Source organism: Thamnophis sirtalis, unplaced genomic scaffold, assembly GCF_051295495.1.
Source record: "Thamnophis sirtalis isolate CommonGarterSnake01/CBP01778 unplaced genomic scaffold, rThaSir2_p1.2 scaffold_1, whole genome shotgun sequence".
In the NCBI taxonomy this organism is placed as follows: Eukaryota; Metazoa; Chordata; class Lepidosauria; order Squamata; family Natricidae; genus Thamnophis; species Thamnophis sirtalis.
The window spans coordinates 49,088,124-49,111,516 of record NW_028261381.1 but is presented as its reverse complement, the minus strand read 5'-3'; the positions used below and the strand labels follow the sequence as shown (position 1 = coordinate 49,111,516).

The window sequence follows — 23,393 nt, the reverse complement described above, 5'->3', positions numbered from 1 at the left end:
AAGTGAAGGGGGTCTGAAGCCTTTCTGAATGCCTATATCAAGGCCAAGATAAGCTGCTGAGAGAATGAGGGAGCAGCAGAGATGGAAGATCAAGCAGAGGAAGCACCACAGCAAGATAATGCCCTGCATGGGAGGTATCATTGATGAAAGCCGAGGTGGGAGACATTGGGAAATCTTACCAATCGCTGGACGAAAAGGTGGCACTGATTACAGTCAGGGGTGGGCTTCAAAAATTTCAGCAACAGGTTCTCTGCCTGGTTGCTGGGTGGGTTTGGCCATCGTGGGCATGGCCTAGTCGGCCTCCTCCACCACGGCAGGTGGACCATTTCCTTCCCTAGGCTCCGGACACTTTCCTCGAGCCTCTCAGAGGGCAAAAACTGCCTTCTCCAGGCTCCAGAGGGCTTCTGGAGGCTGGAAATGGGCCTGTTTCTGGCCTTCAGAACTTCCCAGAGGCCCGTTTTTTCCCCCTTGCTGAGCCTCCGCATGGGCCCTGCACTTACCTCACATCCAAAAGTGGAGACTTCTGGGAGGGGCGGCAGGGGTGGGTGGGGCCAGCCAGGGGTGGGATTTGGAGGTTCTTCGAACCGGCCATGTTAGCTATGGGTTCTCCCTAACCTGGGCGAACCTGGAGCAGCCCACCCCTGATCACAGTATAAGAAAAGGCACTAAGAACCAGATCTATAGAAGCAGGAATCTACTACACTAGGCAGGACCCCTATATATGTCTGAATTGAATAAAGAGCAAAGACTCATCGTCAACTCTATTCTACATCAGATGAACTTGTATCCAGTGACACAGTGCATTGACTGGCAAGAGAGCAGGACCCTGACTTCACAAAGGTAATTAGGGATTAGATAAAAAACAGCCCTGAGTTTACAGATTTTTTCCCCCATTTACTTGGACTTTGTATCAGATTATTGTATCTTTAGTACATTAATCTTACCCAGCTGTATACTGAAACTTTAGACTTAAGGCTTAGGTACATGTTTTATCAATTGTAACTAAACTTGGGGCGGGGAGGGGAGTTAGTATTATAAGGTGCGGCTATCTTAAGTGGCAATGTGTAAGACTATGTCACAGTTCATTCTCAACAAAAAGAAATGCTTAAAATACCTTGTACAAATACAATCAGATTTGCAATACTATCTCAACATTGACTCAGAAGAAAAGATGCACTGACAGCAATGATTTTGAAGCATAGAGCTTCAAGGCTCAGAGCAGTGTTTCTGAATCTTGGTATTTTTAAGATGCATTGACTTCAATTCCCAGAATTCCCCAGGCAGTATTTGCTGTGGAATTCTGGGAGTCAAAGTCCACACATCTTTAAAAATGCCACGGTTCAGAAACACTGGCTTAGAACGAACTTTCCTTGAACTAGATTTTGTGCATTTCCCATTCACATGTGCACTTATGATACAAACCCACTTTTCTAAATTTGGTTCTCTCCTATTTTGCTGTTTATCAATACCAGTTGGGAATTATGAGCCCCAAGTCTCAATTGGTTGTGGCTGCCCATGTGTTATTTTTAATATAATGATAATTATTATTTCTGCTTCCGATGAATGCAGTCTCTACATTTACTGTAAATAAATTGACATTTAAAAGTCATCATGTTAGGACAGTTCGGACTCTTTAAGAGAACACCAAAGCGGATGTACAAAATCATGTCTGATTTTCATCCTCACAAGAGTTTGAGATAAACATTATCCAGAACTGAGAGCACAGTCAAAGGGGAATTTGAACTGAGATCTCCCCATGACGCCCATTTTCCAAATCTTGGCGTGTTCGGGGTAAAACTATGATTTGTGAACTGAAACACGTAGCAACACACTTAGACTCTCTTGTTTTACCAAAGCCTCTTCGGCAATGCGAAACTCTCCAGCCACGCCCATCATCGGCTCCTCCACGCCGGCAGAGAGCGCAAACGCAATTTTCTGCCCCGGTGCTACATCACTTGCCACTTCCGAGTCCCAACTCGACCGCTTTGAGATCGTCATTGGTTCGGCGACAAGGTCCGGGACGCACGCGACGCCTTCTCTGTCTCTTGCGCGCGGTAACGGAGAAAGCGCAAAGCGCTATGGAGTCGCTGGCGTCTGAGCTGTACGGAGTTCAGGCTCTGCGCTTCGGGGAGTTCGTCCTGAAGAGCGGCCTGGTTTCCCCGGTCTATGTCGACCTCCGCGTCATCGTGTCGTATCCGGCGCTGCTAAATAAGGTATCCGTCCAGCCCGCGAAGCTCGACCGGCGTGAGCGGTAAAGCGGTTATTGTGAGGGGGCGGGTCTAAGAGAGATTAAAAGAAAAGGAGGCGGGGCCTGTGAATGACTTCCAGCATTTTCCCTGTGGTCACGTGATTTACGTTTGGATGCTTGACAACTGATTCACATTTACAACGTTTGCAGTGTTGGGGGTTATGTGATCACCTTTTCTGACCTTCCGGCAAGCAAAATCAATGGAGAAACCAGATTCACTTAACAAGAGCCTTATTAATTCAACAGCTGCAGTGATTTTACTCACCAAATGTGACAAGCCCACTTAAATGTTTCACTTGGCAACATAAATGTTGGGCTCAATTGTCGTAACTCGAAGACTACCCGTATTTGCATCCCAAATAATAGCAGCTGTAATTAAATGTACTTTAAGCTAAAGTTAACGTAGGATGGCCGCATATTGTTTGCTGGGCAACAGTATAGAAGTGGGTAGGATTTTTAGATCAGTCAGGCTTAGGCAGGCCCTTTTGCTCTGAGAAGTCTCTAATTTTGTTGCTTCGACTGTAAGCATTGCTCACAGCCAAGATTATGAAGAAATTCTTCTCCAAAGATCACAAAGACTAGTATTTGTAGACTTTGTAGGAGTTTTTCAGCAAAGTTTGGATTTGAAGAGATCGCCTGGACAGTCCATGGGGAAGAGTTACAGCTGTGTCTTGTTTTCCTGCCGCTTAGTCCTTTTAAGAAACAGCAATATTTATACTAGGTAAAAGTTCCAAACCATCTTCACAGGGTAATAAATTAAAACAGCACAGATGTGTTACTAAAATATGAATAACTCTGACCAGACTATCTTAGTCCAGGAGAGGTCACAATTTATGTATTGGCTAAAGCTGAAAGTACAAAATAGATTTTTTAGCAATATGGTCCACCTGGTCCTTGGAATAAATTGAACTTAGTTCTCAGCTACATAGCTGACTTTTTAAGAAAAGCAGGCATCTCACTATTTCCCAGACACAATTGCGACATGCTGATGATGTATATGTTAGAGTAGTGTGTGAACCCACTGAATTGCTAGAAGTCAAAATGCTTACTTTTCCTTGACTGATTGGTTTGGTTTGTTCTTGAAAGTCTGTAGAAAATACTTCGAAGTTAAGGATAGATACTATTATGAAGTTGGGTGCTTTGGAAATGATTGTCCAAGGTCAGGAAGCTTTACTTCAGAAATTAAAATCTGAAGAGTAAATGGTAAACACAAATTAAGGATTGGGAACAAGGGAAAGCTATATGTGAGGTGAATAATTTTTGCCCATACAAATCAAAGACATATTTCAGATGATTATTTATTGAATATTTGATAAAGGAGTGATTGCTTCTTTGGTCTCCATTGTGCTTTAAATGATGCTAAAGAAACAACTAATATAACACGGTCTTAATTATCCAGTTGTTTAAGCTGATGAATAAGTGATCATTCTTTCAACTAGCAGCTGAGATCAAACTTTTATGTTGCCCCAGGAAAATTTGGAAAACTCCTTAAACTTTCACTTATTGGTAAATATATTGTGTGCTAATAAAATAAATTTTAAAACCATTCTGTCAGGTAGCAGATCTCCTTTTCTGTTCAGCGAAGGATGCCACACTCAAGTATGATTCTGTCTGTGGAGTTCCATACACAGCTTTGCCCTTGGCGACAATAATCTGCTCAACCAACAAGATTCCAATGCTTATACGGAGAAAAGAAGGCAAAGATTATGGTAAAAAGAATAACATTTAATTTAAATTTTACATATTGATAGTATAGGTCAGTGGTTCTCAACTTTTTTCTTCACCACCGACCGCCTTTAAATATCTTTTGTGACCATGGGGCATGGGCTTGAACCCCAAAGACTTAACTGAAGATTTAAATCATAACATTTCTTCAAGCCTTTGCAGACTTCCTGTGATGACATTCCCCCCCCCCCCCCAAAAAAAAAGAGGTCCGCAGACCTCAGGTTGAGAATCAGGAGTATATTAATAGTAAATAAGCAAGATGTGACTGACAGTGAATTGCTATCAGCTTATTCTCTTTTGGTAGAAAAGAGTTTTGAGGTAAATTTTGTGCCCACAATTAATAAATATGCATGCAAATGTGTTGAACTGAAATGATTTTTTAAATGATTGATGTGTTACCATATATATTTATTAATGACAATAATATTTTAGGGTTTTATAATAATGTTCGATCCTTTCTATTCCTCTTAAAGGAACCAAACGCCTTGTGGAGGGCACAATTAATTCAGGAGAGACTTGTCTGATCATTGAGGACGTAGTAACCAGCGGTTCAAGTGTCTTGGAAACGGCAGAGGTTCTTTGGAAAGAGGGACTCAAGGTTACTGATGCCATTGTGCTGTTGGACAGAGAACAAGGAGGGAAAGCCATGTTGGAAAAACATGGAATTAGGCTGCACTCCGTGTGCAGCTTGTCTCAAATTCTCAAAATCCTTGAACAGCAGGAAAAAATTACCTCTGAAACGGTGGTAAGAGTGGAAAAATTCATTCAAGACAATATTTTTAAACCATCTGAGCAAAATGGTACCGCTCTTGTGAAAAGGGTATACAAAGAAATAAGTTACGCTTCTCGGGCTGAGCTACCTGACACTCATCCTCTGGCTGCTCGACTTCTTAGGCTCATGGAGAAAAAACAGTCTAACTTGTGCCTTTCTGCTGATGTGACCAGTTCCAAAGAATTGCTCCAACTGGCTGACACTCTGGGACCATCCATCTGCATATTGAAAACTCACATTGATATTCTGGATGATTTTACTCAGGAAGTAGTGAAAGAGTTGTGTGTGCTTGCGGCTCGGCACGAATTCTTGATTTTTGAAGACCGAAAATTTGCAGACATTGGAAATACAGTGAAACATCAGTACAAAGGTAAATTTGACTTCCCCGACTACACTGTAACCTCTCCAGGGCTTTTCCACTTGTTGGGATATTTTGAATTTCAAACAATTGCTATGTATTTGATTGAGCACTAATTTGCTTTTTATTTTCCAACCTCCTGAATTTCTCTTAACATAAATTTTATTCTGACCATTATCAAAACTTAGTGCTGAGCATGTATGCTTTTCATTTCTTTATTTTTACTATTCCACACCTATGTCATGGGAAATGCTTTTGTGACAAAGTGTTTGGACATTGAAATTTATTTATCCAACTGAGCCTTTCCGCACTGGCGCTAACTCTAGCGTAAACACATTTCAGTAATCTTTTTTTGTGCCAGATCTTCATAGCATTGCTTTCTGGTCTACAGCCATTAATAGACTTCAATGATTTAGATGCTTTATTTTTAAATCAGGTTTCCCCTCTTGTATGGTTGGGTTTCTGCCATTCTTGGCTGACTATTCTCTTCTTGATACAGTTAGCTGACACCCAGGTGCTGGGATCTATTGGTTTTAGGCTGAAGAGGGATCTTTCCCCTCCAGCCATAGGATTGTCTTCCAGGGCTATTTTGATCCAGATAGCCAGACAGACAGGTTTTTTCAAACTAGGTTTTATCTGAGTATCTGAGATGATCCCCAGCTTGAACACAGTCATCATTCACTTATGGTAGAGGGCGGAATAGCACGATGAAGCAGAAAAGAGCCACTCCCTCTCTGTAGGTGACTATTGTAGTTTGGACTGTTTTGGAACATGGATTTTTGATCTCAATCCTTGGCAACATTTCCATAAAAATAAGAAAGGCGAAAGAAGGAAGAAGGTTTTGGTCAGTTTGCATAGCTTTTTCAGCCACACCTATTCTCGTAATGGTTAACTTCCCTATTCTTTCTTTCAGGTGGTGTTTTCAAAATAGCATCCTGGTCAGATATGGTTAATGCCCATGCAGTTCCTGGCCCAGGAGTTCTTAAGGGGCTGAAAGAAGTAGGACATCCTTTACAACGCGGGTGTCTCTTGATTGGTGAGATGAGCTCCAGCGAGTCCCTGGCCACTGGGGACTATACGAAAGCCGTCGTAAGTTGGAACTTTCAGCTGAATAGAATTGAAAGATAAAAGCATCTCAAGTACCTAAATGCATCCATCTTTCCCCCCATTCTCCAACAGTGTGAAAAAGCTGCTTAGAATGGAAATGTAGCTACATTTCAGTACATTAGAGAAATTCTTGCCAGAAAAGGACAGTGAAAACTAGAATAATTCTAGGAAGCTTGGGAGTTTGTAGGCAAGAATGGAAGGGGATTGTGAAAAGATTCTGACACGAAGAAAGGATGATTATATAAGAGCTAGTGCAGTTTTGTGATTGAGATATTCTTTCTTTTACGAGATAAATACAGGTAGTCCTCAACTTAACAACTATCTATTTAGTGACCATTCAAAATTTCCGTGGCATTGAAAAAAGTGACCCGTGACCATTTTTTACAACACTTGTGACTGTTGCAGCATCCCCATAGTCGCATGATCAAAATTCGATTGCTTGACAACTGTTTCATATTTATGATGGTTGCAGTGTCCTGGGGTCATGTCATCACTTTTGTGGCTTCTGACAAGCAAACTCAAAGGGGAAGCCAGATTCACTTCACAACAGTGTTACTAACTTAACAACTGTAGTGATTCACTTAACAACTGTGGCAAAAAAGATCGTAAAATGGGGCAAATCTCATTTAACAACTACTTGTCAAATCAAGGATTACATGTATTATTGTTATTATTATTTTTGCAAATAGGGAGATGTGCATAATAGCATCACAGTTTAGTATTCTTCCATTTTATAATATGTCAAAGCAAATTTACTGGGTTGAGTGACAGGCCTTGTGTCTGCATGTTTTTTAGGTCAAAATGGCTGAAGATCACTCAGATTTTGTTCTGGGATTTATTTCTGGGTGCAGAATTACTGAAAAGCCTGAATTTCTTCACTTAACTCCAGGTGTCCAGATGCAAGCTGGAGGTGAGTATTGTAATCACAGTGGGTCATTTCAAATAGATATATAAATAATTTTTTAACAGGACAAAGTATTTTAGAATGTGTACTTAACTGGAGTAAAAATTGTCTAGATTCCAAAATTGTCTAGATTAACAAATACAAAAGTTTAGTATTTACAATAGAATTTAATTGGAGAACAATCACTGTAACGTGGATTTCAAAACTGGAGCACATTTGTGTGATATAAATATTCCTTTTTTGATTAAAAGCTTTTTTGCTACGGGTATTTCTCCTTTTGTGGAGTGAGTTTTTTTCTTTAACGTTGGTGGTAAGAAAAGTCTGTTAATGACCCCATTGCCATGGAAAGTAATAAACAGCTCCTTACCAAATGTATTCATGCAGAGATTGGAGTTCCATCTATTGGCTATGCTTTTCAAGATCTAAATGGCATGGGGCAACAAGAAGATCTTTTGATGGTTATGTTCCGTTGCTACTCTCTTGCTTTAAAGGGGTACTTATGAAGTATTTTTATTTTGCCTGTTAATTTCAAAAGGCAATCATTTTTAAAAACATAATAGGAAGTCTAAGCAATGGAAACTGTTCCTTTTGTCAGCCTATATTTGAAAAGAAAAAATTCAAAATGTTTTATTGGAGAAAGGAGTATTAGTTCACTGTCTTGAATTATTTATAAAAATAAAGGCTGGGTTAAAAAAAATTCTTGTAACTTCAGAATATTTTTGATATTCTGTCTTTTTTTCAGCATAAGCCAGAACTGATTTTATTATAAATGTAGATAGATAAAAGAGTTGTGTAAGGATTTTTTTCCATGCATTTTCTAATTGTTGTCTTGAAATTTATTTTTCCCCTGGTGATGGACTTCATCTGAGAAATTATTTTTTGCCATCTCTTGCATTATTTTATACTTATATTAAATCTATATTGGCATTTTATTACCTATGCAATAAGGAAAGGGATTCTTTGAAATGATTTCCCCCAGATTCTTTTATGGTTTTATAGTTTTCCCTTGTACTTAAGCAGTATCAGGATGGATCTATTCATTTTTATAAAGAATTATTTTTGTCTGAATTTTTCTGTCATTTTTTTAAAACTTTACCAAAATGAAAATAGCTGAAAACAATAAAAATATATGTTGTTCTTTGCAGGTGATAGCCTCGGGCAGAAGTACCTAAGTCCACAAGAGGTGATCAGAAAACGAAATTCAGACATCATCATTGTAGGACGGGGCATTTTATCTGCATCAGACCGCCGAGCTGAAGCAGAGGCGTATAGGAAATTAGCCTGGGAAAGTTACTTGCAGAGGATTGGTGTTTGTACCCAAAATTAGCCAAGTTGGTTTCTACTAAACAAGCCCTTCCAAGAAGCTAGCCCAATTAAAATGAATGTGTTTTGTCCACCAAATGTTTTTGTATGTTAAAACAAATTTGCCACTCAGGGATTTGCAAGCTGCCACACAAATAACAGCTATGGCACCTCTTGACACTGAAATCAAGCAATCGGTTTTTATATTGACATGATTTTGGAATTGTGTCCTTGTGTTTAGAGTAAAATAGAAAACAATTCACAAGTCTTTAAAACACCACCATTAGGTTTGAAAACATCAGTAATATAAAAATGGAGAGAAGTCAGAAAACAAGATATATCTTTATATAGCTTATGCACTTCTGGTTATCAGTTCTTAATTGTTTTCTGTATTAAAATAAGAAGAGAGAGAGAGGGCATTTCAGTCACATCTGGAATATGCTTGAAAGCCTTGTACTGACAAAATGAGCACTGCAGGGCTCCATATTAAGAAGCCAATTTTAGTTTAAAGTTCTGTCATCTCCAGCCTTTGATAAATAATCCTTTTGGCCTGATCATAGCCAACCAAAAGAAGGCAATTTTTGGGTAATTAGTAAAAAAAATTAAGTTTTAGCCGGTATAACATTAACTTTCAAACTCAATATTCAATCCCGAGCCTCTTTCTCTCAAGACCAACAGCTGTATTGATGTTTTTAGAAAGAGAGATTGTGATCCTATAGAATTAGTTGATGTGATCTCTTAAGGGATTTCTTTTGACCTGTGCTACATATCAAATCAGGGTCAGGATTTCGGCCTCAAAACATTTTAAGAGCTACAGATACAAACTCCTGTTGTTTCAAAAGAATCTCAAGGATTTAGGCACTGTTTCCTTGTATTCACAGTGAACTTTCCAAGATGGCAGCATAAAATGCCATTCCAGAGTATAGGTGATCCTTGACTTACGACTAAAATGGAGCTGAAAATTTCCATGGCTGAGCAAAACAGTTGTTGACTTTCGTCCCATTTTATGACCTTGCCACAATTGTTAAGTGAACCACTGTAGTTGTTAATAATAACTTGGTTACTTGAATTTTGTTTGATTTTGCTTGTCAAAAGGTCATAAAAGGAGGAGCCTGTGACCCAAAGGACATGGCAACCATCATAAATATGAATCAGTTGCCAAGTGTTTGAATTTTGATCACATGACCATGGGGAGGCTGCAACAGTTGTGCGAAAACCACGGGTCTCTTCAGTGCCATAATTTCAAATGGTCACTAAATGAATAGTTGTAAGCCGAGGACTACCTGTATTTAAAGTAAGAGTCTTATATGCTATTTCCATCCACAATATTGAGCTGCTTTGGTTTCTGGAAAAAATACCATTCTCTTGCATTTTTGATTTAAACTATCTTAAAACGGTTCCAATGGGACATGATTTATTGAGATTTTAGGATGAAAGATAGGGATATATCACAATTTTTGGATGACACCGCTTACTTAAAGGTAAAGGTTCCCCTTGCACATATGTGCTAGTCGTTTCCGACTCTAGGGGGCAGTGCTCATCTCTGTTTCAAAGCCGAAGAGCCAGCGTTGTCTGAAGACAACGTGGTCATGTGGCTGGCATCTCCGTGGACATGTCATGTGATCCCTTTTGTGGCCTTCTGACAAGCAAAGTCAAAGGGGAAGCCAGATTCACTTCACAACAGTATTACTAACTTAACAACTGTAGTGATTCACTTAACAACCGTGGCAAGGAAGATCGTAAAATGGGGCAAATCTCATTTAACAACTACTTGTCAATTCAAGGGCTACATCTATTATTGTTATTATTATTTTTTTGCAAATAGGGAGATGTGCATAATAGCATCACAGTTTAGTATTCTTCCATTTTATAGTATGTCAAAGTTAATTTACCAGGTTGAGTGACAGGCCTTGTGTCTGCATGTTTTTCAGGTCAAAATGGCTTGGGCAGCTCAGTGTCTTAGCCACTGAGCCACCGCATCTTACCTTCCATCAAATTCTGCTTCAGACTTTGTAAAAAAAAAAAAAAAAAAACACATGCTGCTGTGGTCCACTTAATGGAAGACCTGTACTGGATAGAAATGTGAACGTTCTCCCAGCCTGTTCTCCGCACCTCTCAGCAATTTTCAGAATCATCACAGAGTTTAACCTTTGAAACCCCTTCCTTACATTTGGACTAACAGTAATCGGTAGCTTTTTTTTTTTTAGAATACAGGATAACGAAGTTGGAAGGGATCTTGGAGGTCTTCTAGTCCACCCCCACCCCACCCCTGCTCAAGCAGTGGACCCTATTTTTTTTCTTGTAGGGATTAATTCAAAAGCTTGTGCCAGATTGGCCTTGAAGCCATTGTTTTATAGCAATGATGGCTAACCTTTTCCAGACCGAGTGGCCAAAGGGTACCCAAAAAGCCCAAAATGCAATGTACATGTGCCCCCCCGCATGCCCCCCGCATGCATGGCAGAGACCTAAAGGCCAGTTGGCTGGTGGGCGGTGCGCACGCATCCACAGCAAAACTGAACTGGAGTGACGGCTTGGTTGCCCACAAGGAGGCTTGCTGCATGCCATCTCTGGCACACGTGCCATAGGATCTCCATCACAGTTCTATAGTGTTCCTAATGGTCCATCTGGTTTCTTTTGCTGTTCAAGGCAAGAGTTCTAGAGTTGGTGGCTTTAGAATGTTAGCGTCCTTAGGCATGAAAGCCAGCTGGATAATCTTGGGTTATCTTGGGTAATCACTTTCTCTGTACCATGAAATAGGGCTCAAGTGATAAACTGGCCAGTCAATTTATATTGCGATCATATGGATCAACATTCAGTTGATCTAAAGACAGCGGACTCTGCACTTGAAGAAAAACTCTAGGAACAAAAAAAAAAAATCCTTCCATCCCCCCCCCCCCCAAATCCAGTGGATGAGAAGCGAAACGTCTTCAAAGAAAAACCAGAAAGTCCAGTTGGCTCTTGAAAAAAAGCACATTTGGGTCTAGGTACAAAAGAATAATCCACACTAAGTGTAGATCAATGAGAGAAAAAATGAATTTCAACAACTGTAGAATAAGGCTGCAGCACAAAAAAAATGACAAAAGTGAAGGGGGTCTGAAGCCTTTCTGAATGCCTATATCAAGGCCAAGATAAGCTGCTGAGAGAATGAGGGAGCAGCAGAGATGGAAGATCAAGCAGAGGAAGCACCACAGCAAGATAATGCCCTGCATGGGAGGTATCATTGATGAAAGCCGAGGTGGGAGACATTGGGAAATCTTACCAATCGCTGGACGAAAAGGTGGCACTGATTACAGTCAGGGGTGGGCTTCAAAAATTTCAGCAACAGGTTCTCTGCCTGGTTGCTGGGTGGGTTTGGCCATCGTGGGCATGGCCTAGTCGGCCTCCTCCACCACGGCAGGTGGACCATTTCCTTCCCTAGGCTCCGGACACTTTCCTCGAGCCTCTCAGAGGGCAAAAACTGCCTTCTCCAGGCTCCAGAGGGCTTCTGGAGGCTGGAAATGGGCCTGTTTCTGGCCTTCAGAACTTCCCAGAGGCCCGTTTTTTCCCCCTTGCTGAGCCTCCGCATGGGCCCTGCACTTACCTCACATCCAAAAGTGGAGACTTCTGGGAGGGGCGGCAGGGGTGGGTGGGGCCAGCCAGGGGTGGGATTTGGAGGTTCTTCGAACCGGCCATGTTAGCTATGGGTTCTCCCTAACCTGGGCGAACCTGGAGCAGCCCACCCCTGATCACAGTATAAGAAAAGGCACTAAGAACCAGATCTATAGAAGCAGGAATCTACTACACTAGGCAGGACCCCTATATATGTCTGAATTGAATAAAGAGCAAAGACTCATCGTCAACTCTATTCTACATCAGATGAACTTGTATCCAGTGACACAGTGCATTGACTGGCAAGAGAGCAGGACCCTGACTTCACAAAGGTAATTAGGGATTAGATAAAAAACAGCCCTGAGTTTACAGATTTTTTCCCCCATTTACTTGGACTTTGTATCAGATTATTGTATCTTTAGTACATTAATCTTACCCAGCTGTATACTGAAACTTTAGACTTAAGGCTTAGGTACATGTTTTATCAATTGTAACTAAACTTGGGGCGGGGAGGGGAGTTAGTATTATAAGGTGCGGCTATCTTAAGTGGCAATGTGTAAGACTATGTCACAGTTCATTCTCAACAAAAAGAAATGCTTAAAATACCTTGTACAAATACAATCAGATTTGCAATACTATCTCAACATTGACTCAGAAGAAAAGATGCACTGACAGCAATGATTTTGAAGCATAGAGCTTCAAGGCTCAGAGCAGTGTTTCTGAATCTTGGTATTTTTAAGATGCATTGACTTCAATTCCCAGAATTCCCCAGGCAGTATTTGCTGTGGAATTCTGGGAGTCAAAGTCCACACATCTTTAAAAATGCCACGGTTCAGAAACACTGGCTTAGAACGAACTTTCCTTGAACTAGATTTTGTGCATTTCCCATTCACATGTGCACTTATGATAAAAACCCACTTTTCTAAATTTGGTTCTCTCCTATTTTGCTGTTTATCAATACCAGTTGGGAATTATGAGCCCCAAGTCTCAATTGGTTGTGGCTGCCCATGTGTTATTTTTAATATAATGATAATTATTATTTCTGCTTCCGATGAATGCAGTCTCTACATTTACTGTAAATAAATTGACATTTAAAAGTCATCATGTTAGGACAGTTCGGACTCTTTAAGAGAACACCAAAGCGGATGTACAAAATCATGTCTGATTTTCATCCTCACAAGAGTTTGAGATAAACATTATCCAGAACTGAGAGCACAGTCAAAGGGGAATTTGAACTGAGATCTCCCCATGACGCCCATTTTCCAAATCTTGGCGTGTTCGGGGTAAAACTATGATTTGTGAACTGAAACACGTAGCAACACACTTAGACTCTCTTGTTTTACCAAAGCCTCTTCGGCAATGCGAAACTCTCCAGCCACGCCCATCATCGGCTCCTCCACGCCGGCAGAGAGCGCAAACGCAATTTTCTGCCCCGGTGCTACATCACTTGCCACTTCCGAGTCCCAACTCGACCGCTTTGAGATCGTCATTGGTTCGGCGACAAGGTCCGGGACGCACGCGACGCCTTCTCTGTCTCTTGCGCGCGGTAACGGAGAAAGCGCAAAGCGCTATGGAGTCGCTGGCGTCTGAGCTGTACGGAGTTCAGGCTCTGCGCTTCGGGGAATTCGTCCTGAAGAGCGGCCTGGTTTCCCCGGTCTATGTCGACCTCCGCGTCATCGTGTCGTATCCGGCGCTGCTAAATAAGGTATCCGTCCAGCCCGCGAAGCTCGACCGGCGTGAGCGGTAAAGCGGTTATTGTGAGGGGGCGGGTCTAAGAGAGATTAAAAGAAAAGGAGGCGGGGCCTGTGAATGACTTCCAGCATTTTCCCTGTGGTCACGTGATTTACGTTTGGATGCTTGACAACTGATTCACATTTACAACGTTTGCAGTGTTGGGGGTTATGTGATCACCTTTTCTGACCTTCCGGCAAGCAAAATCAATGGAGAAACCAGATTCACTTAACAAGAGCCTTATTAATTCAACAGCTGCAGTGATTTTACTCACCAAATGTGACAAGCCCACTTAAATGTTTCACTTGGCAACATAAATGTTGGGCTCAATTGTCGTAACTCGAAGACTACCCGTATTTGCATCCCAAATAATAGCAGCTGTAATTAAATGTACTTTAAGCTAAAGTTAACGTAGGATGGCCGCATATTGTTTGCTGGGCAACAGTATAGAAGTGGGTAGGATTTTTAGATCAGTCAGGCTTAGGCAGGCCCTTTTGCTCTGAGAAGTCTCTAATTTTGTTGCTTCGACTGTAAGCATTGCTCACAGCCAAGATTATGAAGAAATTCTTCTCCAAAGATCACAAAGACTAGTATTTGTAGACTTTGTAGGAGTTTTTCAGCAAAGTTTGGATTTGAAGAGATCGCCTGGACAGTCCATGGGGAAGAGTTACAGCTGTGTCTTGTTTTCCTGCCGCTTAGTCCTTTTAAGAAACAGCAATATTTATACTAGGTAAAAGTTCCAAACCATCTTCACAGGGTAATAAATTAAAACAGCACAGATGTGTTACTAAAATATGAATAACTCTGACCAGACTATCTTAGTCCAGGAGAGGTCACAATTTATGTATTGGCTAAAGCTGAAAGTACAAAATAGATTTTTTAGCAATATGGTCCACCTGGTCCTTGGAATAAATTGAACTTAGTTCTCAGCTACATAGCTGACTTTTTAAGAAAAGCAGGCATCTCACTATTTCCCAGACACAATTGCGACATGCTGATGATGTATATGTTAGAGTAGTGTGTGAACCCACTGAATTGCTAGAAGTCAAAATGCTTACTTTTCCTTGACTGATTGGTTTGGTTTGTTCTTGAAAGTCTGTAGAAAATACTTCGAAGTTAAGGATAGATACTATTATGAAGTTGGGTGCTTTGGAAATGATTGTCCAAGGTCAGGAAGCTTTACTTCAGAAATTAAAATCTGAAGAGTAAATGGTAAACACAAATTAAGGATTGGGAACAAGGGAAAGCTATATGTGAGGTGAATAATTTTTGCCCATACAAATCAAAGACATATTTCAGATGATTATTTATTGAATATTTGATAAAGGAGTGATTGCTTCTTTGGTCTCCATTGTGCTTTAAATGATGCTAAAGAAACAACTAATATAACACGGTCTTAATTATCCAGTTGTTTAAGCTGATGAATAAGTGATCATTCTTTCAACTAGCAGCTGAGATCAAACTTTTATGTTGCCCCAGGAAAATTTGGAAAACTCCTTAAACTTTCACTTATTGGTAAATATATTGTGTGCTAATAAAATAAATTTTAAAACCATTCTGTCAGGTAGCAGATCTCCTTTTCTGTTCAGCGAAGGATGCCACACTCAAGTATGATTCTGTCTGTGGAGTTCCATACACAGCTTTGCCCTTGGCGACAATAATCTGCTCAACCAACAAGATTCCAATGCTTATACGGAGAAAAGAAGGCAAAGATTATGGTAAAAAGAATAACATTTAATTTAAATTTTACATATTGATAGTATAGGTCAGTGGTTCTCAACTTTTTTCTTCACCACCGACCGCCTTTAAATATCTTTTGTGACCATGGGGCATGGGCTTGAACCCCAAAGACTTAACTGAAGATTTAAATCATAACATTTCTTCAAGCCTTTGCAGACTTCCTGTGATGACATTCCCCCCCCCCCCCAAAAAAAAGAGGTCCGCAGACCTCAGGTTGAGAATCAGGAGTATATTAATAGTAAATAAGCAAGATGTGACTGACAGTGAATTGCTATCAGCTTATTCTCTTTTGGTAGAAAAGAGTTTTGAGGTAAATTTTGTGCCCACAATTAATAAATATGCATGCAAATGTGTTGAACTGAAATGATTTTTTAAATGATTGATGTGTTACCATATATATTTATTAATGACAATAATATTTTAGGGTTTTATAATAATGTTCGATCCTTTCTATTCCTCTTAAAGGAACCAAACGCCTTGTGGAGGGCACAATTAATTCAGGAGAGACTTGTCTGATCATTGAGGACGTAGTAACCAGCGGTTCAAGTGTCTTGGAAACGGCAGAGGTTCTTTGGAAAGAGGGACTCAAGGTTACTGATGCCATTGTGCTGTTGGACAGAGAACAAGGAGGGAAAGCCATGTTGGAAAAACATGGAATTAGGCTGCACTCCGTGTGCAGCTTGTCTCAAATTCTCAAAATCCTTGAACAGCAGGAAAAAATTACCTCTGAAACGGTGGTAAGAGTGGAAAAATTCATTCAAGACAATATTTTTAAACCATCTGAGCAAAATGGTACCGCTCTTGTGAAAAGGGTATACAAAGAAATAAGTTACGCTTCTCGGGCTGAGCTACCTGACACTCATCCTCTGGCTGCTCGACTTCTTAGGCTCATGGAGAAAAAACAGTCTAACTTGTGCCTTTCTGCTGATGTGACCAGTTCCAAAGAATTGCTCCAACTGGCTGACACTCTGGGACCATCCATCTGCATATTGAAAACTCACATTGATATTCTGGATGATTTTACTCAGGAAGTAGTGAAAGAGTTGTGTGTGCTTGCGGCTCGGCACGAATTCTTGATTTTTGAAGACCGAAAATTTGCAGACATTGGAAATACAGTGAAACATCAGTACAAAGGTAAATTTGACTTCCCCGACTACACTGTAACCTCTCCAGGGCTTTTCCACTTGTTGGGATATTTTGAATTTCAAACAATTGCTATGTATTTGATTGAGCACTAATTTGCTTTTTATTTTCCAACCTCCTGAATTTCTCTTAACATAAATTTTATTCTGACCATTATCAAAACTTAGTGCTGAGCATGTATGCTTTTCATTTCTTTATTTTTACTATTCCACACCTATGTCATGGGAAATGCTTTTGTGACAAAGTGTTTGGACATTGAAATTTATTTATCCAACTGAGCCTTTCCGCACTGGCGCTAACTCTAGCGTAAACACATTTCAGTAATCTTTTTTTGTGCCAGATCTTCATAGCATTGCTTTCTGGTCTACAGCCATTAATAGACTTCAATGATTTAGATGCTTTATTTTTAAATCAGGTTTCCCCTCTTGTATGGTTGGGTTTCTGCCATTCTTGGCTGACTATTCTCTTCTTGATACAGTTAGCTGACACCCAGGTGCTGGGATCTATTGGTTTTAGGCTGAAGAGGGATCTTTCCCCTCCAGCCATAGGATTGTCTTCCAGGGCTATTTTGATCCAGATAGCCAGACAGACAGGTTTTTTCAAACTAGGTTTTATCTGAGTATCTGAGATGATCCCCAGCTTGAACACAGTCATCATTCACTTATGGTAGAGGGCGGAATAGCACGATGAAGCAGAAAAGAGCCACTCCCTCTCTGTAGGTGACTATTGTAGTTTGGACTGTTTTGGAACATGGATTTTTGATCTCAATCCTTGGCAACATTTCCATAAAAATAAGAAAGGCGAAAGAAGGAAGAAGGTTTTGGTCAGTTTGCATAGCTTTTTCAGCCACACCTATTCTCGTAATGGTTAACTTCCCTATTCTTTCTTTCAGGTGGTGTTTTCAAAATAGCATCCTGGTCAGATATGGTTAATGCCCATGCAGTTCCTGGCCCAGGAGTTCTTAAGGGGCTGAAAGAAGTAGGACATCCTTTACAACGCGGGTGTCTCTTGATTGGTGAGATGAGCTCCAGCGAGTCCCTGGCCACTGGGGACTATACGAAAGCCGTCGTAAGTTGGAACTTTCAGCTGAATAGAATTGAAAGATAAAAGCATCTCAAGTACCTAAATGCATCCATCTTTCCCCCCATTCTCCAACAGTGTGAAAAAGCTGCTTAGAATGGAAATGTAGCTACATTTCAGTACATTAGAGAAATTCTTGCCAGAAAAGGACAGTGAAAACTAGAATAATTCTAGGAAGCTTGGGAGTTTGTAGGCAAGAATGGAAGGGGATTGTGAAAAGATTCTGACACGAAGAAAGGATGATTATATAAGAGCTAGTGCAGTTTTGTGATTGAGATATTCTTTCTTTTACGAGATAAATACAGGTAGTCCTCAACTTAACAACTATCTATTTAGTGACCATTCAAAATTTCCGTGGCATTGAAAAAAGTGACCCGTGACCATTTTTTACAACACTTGTGACTGTTGCAGCATCCCCATAGTCGCATGATCAAAATTCGATTGCTTGACAACTGTTTCATATTTATGATGGTTGCAGTGTCCTGGGGTCATGTCATCACTTTTGTGGCTTCTGACAAGCAAACTCAAAGGGGAAGCCAGATTCACTTCACAACAGTGTTACTAACTTAACAACTGTAGTGATTCACTTAACAACTGTGGCAAAAAAGATCGTAAAATGGGGCAAATCTCATTTAACAACTACTTGTCAAATCAAGGATTACATGTATTATTGTTATTATTATTTTTGCAAATAGGGAGATGTGCATAATAGCATCACAGTTTAGTATTCTTCCATTTTATAATATGTCAAAGCAAATTTACTGGGTTGAGTGACAGGCCTTGTGTCTGCATGTTTTTTAGGTCAAAATGGCTGAAGATCACTCAGATTTTGTTCTGGGATTTATTTCTGGGTGCAGAATTACTGAAAAGCCTGAATTTCTTCACTTAACTCCAGGTGTCCAGATGCAAGCTGGAGGTGAGTATTGTAATCACAGTGGGTCATTTCAAATAGATATATAAATAATTTTTTAACAGGACAAAGTATTTTAGAATGTGTACTTAACTGGAGTAAAAATTGTCTAGATTCCAAAATTGTCTAGATTAACAAATACAAAAGTTTAGTATTTACAATAGAATTTAATTGGAGAACAATCACTGTAACGTGGATTTCAAAACTGGAGCACATTTGTGTGATATAAATATTCCTTTTTTGATTAAAAGCTTTTTTGCTACGGGTATTTCTCCTTTTGTGGAGTGAGTTTTTTTCTTTAACGTTGGTGGTAAGAAAAGTCTGTTAATGACCCCATTGCCATGGAAAGTAATAAACAGCTCCTTACCAAATGTATTCATGCAGAGATTGGAGTTCCATCTATTGGCTATGCTTTTCAAGATCTAAATGGCATGGGGCAACAAGAAGATCTTTTGATGGTTATGTTCCGTTGCTACTCTCTTGCTTTAAAGGGGTACTTATGAAGTATTTTTATTTTGCCTGTTAATTTCAAAAGGCAATCATTTTTAAAAACATAATAGGAAGTCTAAGCAATGGAAACTGTTCCTTTTGTCAGCCTATATTTGAAAAGAAAAAATTCAAAATGTTTTATTGGAGAAAGGAGTATTAGTTCACTGTCTTGAATTATTTATAAAAATAAAGGCTGGGTTAAAAAAAATTCTTGTAACTTCAGAATATTTTTGATATTCTGTCTTTTTTTCAGCATAAGCCAGAACTGATTTTATTATAAATGTAGATAGATAAAAGAGTTGTGTAAGGATTTTTTTCCATGCATTTTCTAATTGTTGTCTTGAAATTTATTTTTCCCCTGGTGATGGACTTCATCTGAGAAATTATTTTTTGCCATCTCTTGCATTATTTTATACTTATATTAAATCTATATTGGCATTTTATTACCTATGCAATAAGGAAAGGGATTCTTTGAAATGATTTCCCCCAGATTCTTTTATGGTTTTATAGTTTTCCCTTGTACTTAAGCAGTATCAGGATGGATCTATTCATTTTTATAAAGAATTATTTTTGTCTGAATTTTTCTGTCATTTTTTTAAAACTTTACCAAAATGAAAATAGCTGAAAACAATAAAAATATATGTTGTTCTTTGCAGGTGATAGCCTCGGGCAGAAGTACCTAAGTCCACAAGAGGTGATCAGAAAACGAAATTCAGACATCATCATTGTAGGACGGGGCATTTTATCTGCATCAGACCGCCGAGCTGAAGCAGAGGCGTATAGGAAATTAGCCTGGGAAAGTTACTTGCAGAGGATTGGTGTTTGTACCCAAAATTAGCCAAGTTGGTTTCTACTAAACAAGCCCTTCCAAGAAGCTAGCCCAATTAAAATGAATGTGTTTTGTCCACCAAATGTTTTTGTATGTTAAAACAAATTTGCCACTCAGGGATTTGCAAGCTGCCACACAAATAACAGCTATGGCACCTCTTGACACTGAAATCAAGCAATCGGTTTTTATATTGACATGATTTTGGAATTGTGTCCTTGTGTTTAGAGTAAAATAGAAAACAATTCACAAGTCTTTAAAACACCACCATTAGGTTTGAAAACATCAGTAATATAAAAATGGAGAGAAGTCAGAAAACAAGATATATCTTTATATAGCTTATGCACTTCTGGTTATCAGTTCTTAATTGTTTTCTGTATTAAAATAAGAAGAGAGAGAGAGGGCATTTCAGTCACATCTGGAATATGCTTGAAAGCCTTGTACTGACAAAATGAGCACTGCAGGGCTCCATATTAAGAAGCCAATTTTAGTTTAAAGTTCTGTCATCTCCAGCCTTTGATAAATAATCCTTTTGGCCTGATCATAGCCAACCAAAAGAAGGCAATTTTTGGGTAATTAGTAAAAAAAATTAAGTTTTAGCCGGTATAACATTAACTTTCAAACTCAATATTCAATCCCGAGCTTCTTTCTCTCAAGACCAACAGCTGTATTGATGTTTTTAGAAAGAGAGATTGTGATCCTATAGAATTAGTTGATGTGATCTCTTAAGGGATTTCTTTTGACCTGTGCTACATATCAAATCAGGGTCAGGATTTCGGCCTCAAAACATTTTAAGAGCTACAGATACAAACTCCTGTTGTTTCAAAAGAATCTCAAGGATTTAGGCACTGTTTCCTTGTATTCACAGTGAACTTTCCAAGATGGCAGCATAAAATGCCATTCCAGAGTATAGGTGATCCTTGACTTACGACTAAAATGGAGCTGAAAATTTCCATGGCTGAGCAAAACAGTTGTTGACTTTCGTCCCATTTTATGACCTTGCCACAATTGTTAAGTGAACCACTGTAGTTGTTAATAATAACTTGGTTACTTGAATTTTGTTTGATTTTGCTTGTCAAAAGGTCATAAAAGGAGGAGCCTGTGACCCAAAGGACATGGCAACCATCATAAATATGAATCAGTTGCCAAGTGTTTGAATTTTGATCACATGACCATGGGGAGGCTGCAACAGTTGTGCGAAAACCACGGGTCTCTTCAGTGCCATAATTTCAAATGGTCACTAAATGAATAGTTGTAAGCCGAGGACTACCTGTATTTAAAGTAAGAGTCTTATATGCTATTTCCATCCACAATATTGAGCTGCTTTGGTTTCTGGAAAAAATACCATTCTCTTGCATTTTTGATTTAAACTATCTTAAAACGGTTCCAATGGGACATGATTTATTGAGATTTTAGGATGAAAGATAGGGATATATCACAATTTTTGGATGACACCGCTTACTTAAAGGTAAAGGTAAAGGTTCCCCTTGCACATATGTGCTAGTCGTTTCCGACTCTAGGGGGCAGTGCTCATCTCTGTTTCAAAGCCGAAGAGCCAGCGTTGTCTGAAGACAACGTGGTCATGTGGCCGGCATCTCCGTGGACATGTCATGTGATCCCTTTTGTGGCCTTCTGACAAGCAAAGTCAAAGGGGAAGCCAGATTCACTTCACAACAGTATTACTAACTTAACAACTGTAGTGATTCACTTAACAACCGTGGCAAGGAAGATCGTAAAATGGGGCAAATCTCATTTAACAACTACTTGTCAATTCAAGGGCTACATCTATTATTGTTATTATTATTTTTTTGCAAATAGGGAGATGTGCATAATAGCATCACAGTTTAGTATTCTTCCATTTTATAGTATGTCAAAGTTAATTTACCAGGTTGAGTGACAGGCCTTGTGTCTGCATGTTTTTCAGGTCAAAATGGCTTGGGCAGCTCAGTGTCTTAGCCACTGAGCCACCGCATCTTACCTTCCATCAAATTCTGCTTCAGACTTTGTAAAAAAAAAAAAAAAAAAACACATGCTGCTGTGGTCCACTTAATGGAAGACCTGTACTGGATAGAAATGTGAACGTTCTCCCAGCCTGTTCTCCGCACCTCTCAGCAATTTTCAGAATCATCACAGAGTTTAACCTTTGAAACCCCTTCCTTACATTTGGACTAACAGTAATCGGTAGCTTTTTTTTTTTTAGAATACAGGATAACGAAGTTGGAAGGGATCTTGGAGGTCTTCTAGTCCACCCCCACCCCACCCCTGCTCAAGCAGTGGACCCTATTTTTTTTCTTGTAGGGATTAATTCAAAAGCTTGTGCCAGATTGGCCTTGAAGCCATTGTTTTATAGCAATGATGGCTAACCTTTTCCAGACCGAGTGGCCAAAGGGTACCCAAAAAGCCCAAAATGCAATGTACATGTGCCCCCCCGCATGCCCCCCGCATGCATGGCAGAGACCTAAAGGCCAGTTGGCTGGTGGGCGGTGCGCACGCATCCACAGCAAAACTGAACTGGAGTGACGGCTTGGTTGCCCACAAGGAGGCTTGCTGCATGCCATCTCTGGCACACGTGCCATAGGATCTCCATCACAGTTCTATAGTGTTCCTAATGGTCCATCTGGTTTCTTTTGCTGTTCAAGGCAAGAGTTCTAGAGTTGGTGGCTTTAGAATGTTAGCGTCCTTAGGCATGAAAGCCAGCTGGATAATCTTGGGTTATCTTGGGTAATCACTTTCTCTGTACCATGAAATAGGGCTCAAGTGATAAACTGGCCAGTCAATTTATATTGCGATCATATGGATCAACATTCAGTTGATCTAAAGACAGCGGACTCTGCACTTGAAGAAAAACTCTAGGAACAAAAAAAAAAAATCCTTCCATCCCCCCCCCCCCCAAATCCAGTGGATGAGAAGCGAAACGTCTTCAAAGAAAAACCAGAAAGTCCAGTTGGCTCTTGAAAAAAAGCACATTTGGGTCTAGGTACAAAAGAATAATCCACACTAAGTGTAGATCAATGAGAGAAAAAATGAATTTCAACAACTGTAGAATAAGGCTGCAGCACAAAAAAAATGACAAAAGTGAAGGGGGTCTGAAGCCTTTCTGAATGCCTATATCAAGGCCAAGATAAGCTGCTGAGAGAATGAGGGAGCAGCAGAGATGGAAGATCAAGCAGAGGAAGCACCACAGCAAGATAATGCCCTGCATGGGAGGTATCATTGATGAAAGCCGAGGTGGGAGACATTGGGAAATCTTACCAATCGCTGGACGAAAAGGTGGCACTGATTACAGTCAGGGGTGGGCTTCAAAAATTTCAGCAACAGGTTCTCTGCCTGGTTGCTGGGTGGGTTTGGCCATCGTGGGCATGGCCTAGTCGGCCTCCTCCACCACGGCAGGTGGACCATTTCCTTCCCTAGGCTCCGGACACTTTCCTCGAGCCTCTCAGAGGGCAAAAACTGCCTTCTCCAGGCTCCAG

The 23,393-nt window shown here is 40.0% G+C and overlaps 2 protein-coding genes across 2 annotated transcripts; both read left to right on the top strand.

Annotated features, from left to right (window-relative positions):
- Nucleotides 1–2,012: 2,012 nt before the first annotated feature.
- On the top strand, nt 2,013–8,515 carry LOC106546932 (uridine 5'-monophosphate synthase). Its single transcript, XM_014063926.2, has 6 exons — nt 2,013–2,213; nt 3,804–3,957; nt 4,447–5,115; nt 6,017–6,192; nt 7,006–7,120; nt 8,260–8,515. Exons 1-6 carry the CDS (start codon nt 2,079–2,081, stop codon nt 8,439–8,441), a joined length of 1,431 nt encoding a protein of 476 aa, XP_013919401.2. The 5' UTR covers nt 2,013–2,078; the 3' UTR covers nt 8,442–8,515.
- Nucleotides 8,516–13,559: 5,044 nt separating this feature from the next.
- Nucleotides 13,560–20,009, top strand: LOC148049396 (uridine 5'-monophosphate synthase-like). The gene is made up of 6 exons (XM_087711736.1): nt 13,560–13,709; nt 15,300–15,453; nt 15,941–16,609; nt 17,511–17,686; nt 18,500–18,614; nt 19,754–20,009. The coding sequence occupies exons 1-6, from the start codon at nt 13,575–13,577 to the stop codon at nt 19,933–19,935; spliced, it is 1,431 nt and encodes a 476-aa protein (XP_087567862.1). The 5' UTR covers nt 13,560–13,574; the 3' UTR covers nt 19,936–20,009.
- The last annotated feature ends 3,384 nt before the right edge of the window (nt 20,010–23,393 follow it).

Coding starts and splice junctions, on each gene's coding strand:
- LOC106546932 (XM_014063926.2), top strand. CDS start 2,079: ATGGAGTCGCTGGCGTCTGAGCTGTACGGAGTTCAGGCTCTGCGCTTC. Junction 2,214..3,803: donor ATCCGGCGCTGCTAAATAAG/GTATCCGTCCAG, acceptor CCATTCTGTCAG/GTAGCAGATCTCCTTTTCTG. Junction 7,121..8,259: donor TGTCCAGATGCAAGCTGGAG/GTGAGTATTGTA, acceptor TGTTCTTTGCAG/GTGATAGCCTCGGGCAGAAG.
- LOC148049396 (XM_087711736.1), top strand. CDS start 13,575: ATGGAGTCGCTGGCGTCTGAGCTGTACGGAGTTCAGGCTCTGCGCTTC. Junction 17,687..18,499: donor GGGACTATACGAAAGCCGTC/GTAAGTTGGAAC, acceptor CATGTTTTTTAG/GTCAAAATGGCTGAAGATCA. Junction 18,615..19,753: donor TGTCCAGATGCAAGCTGGAG/GTGAGTATTGTA, acceptor TGTTCTTTGCAG/GTGATAGCCTCGGGCAGAAG.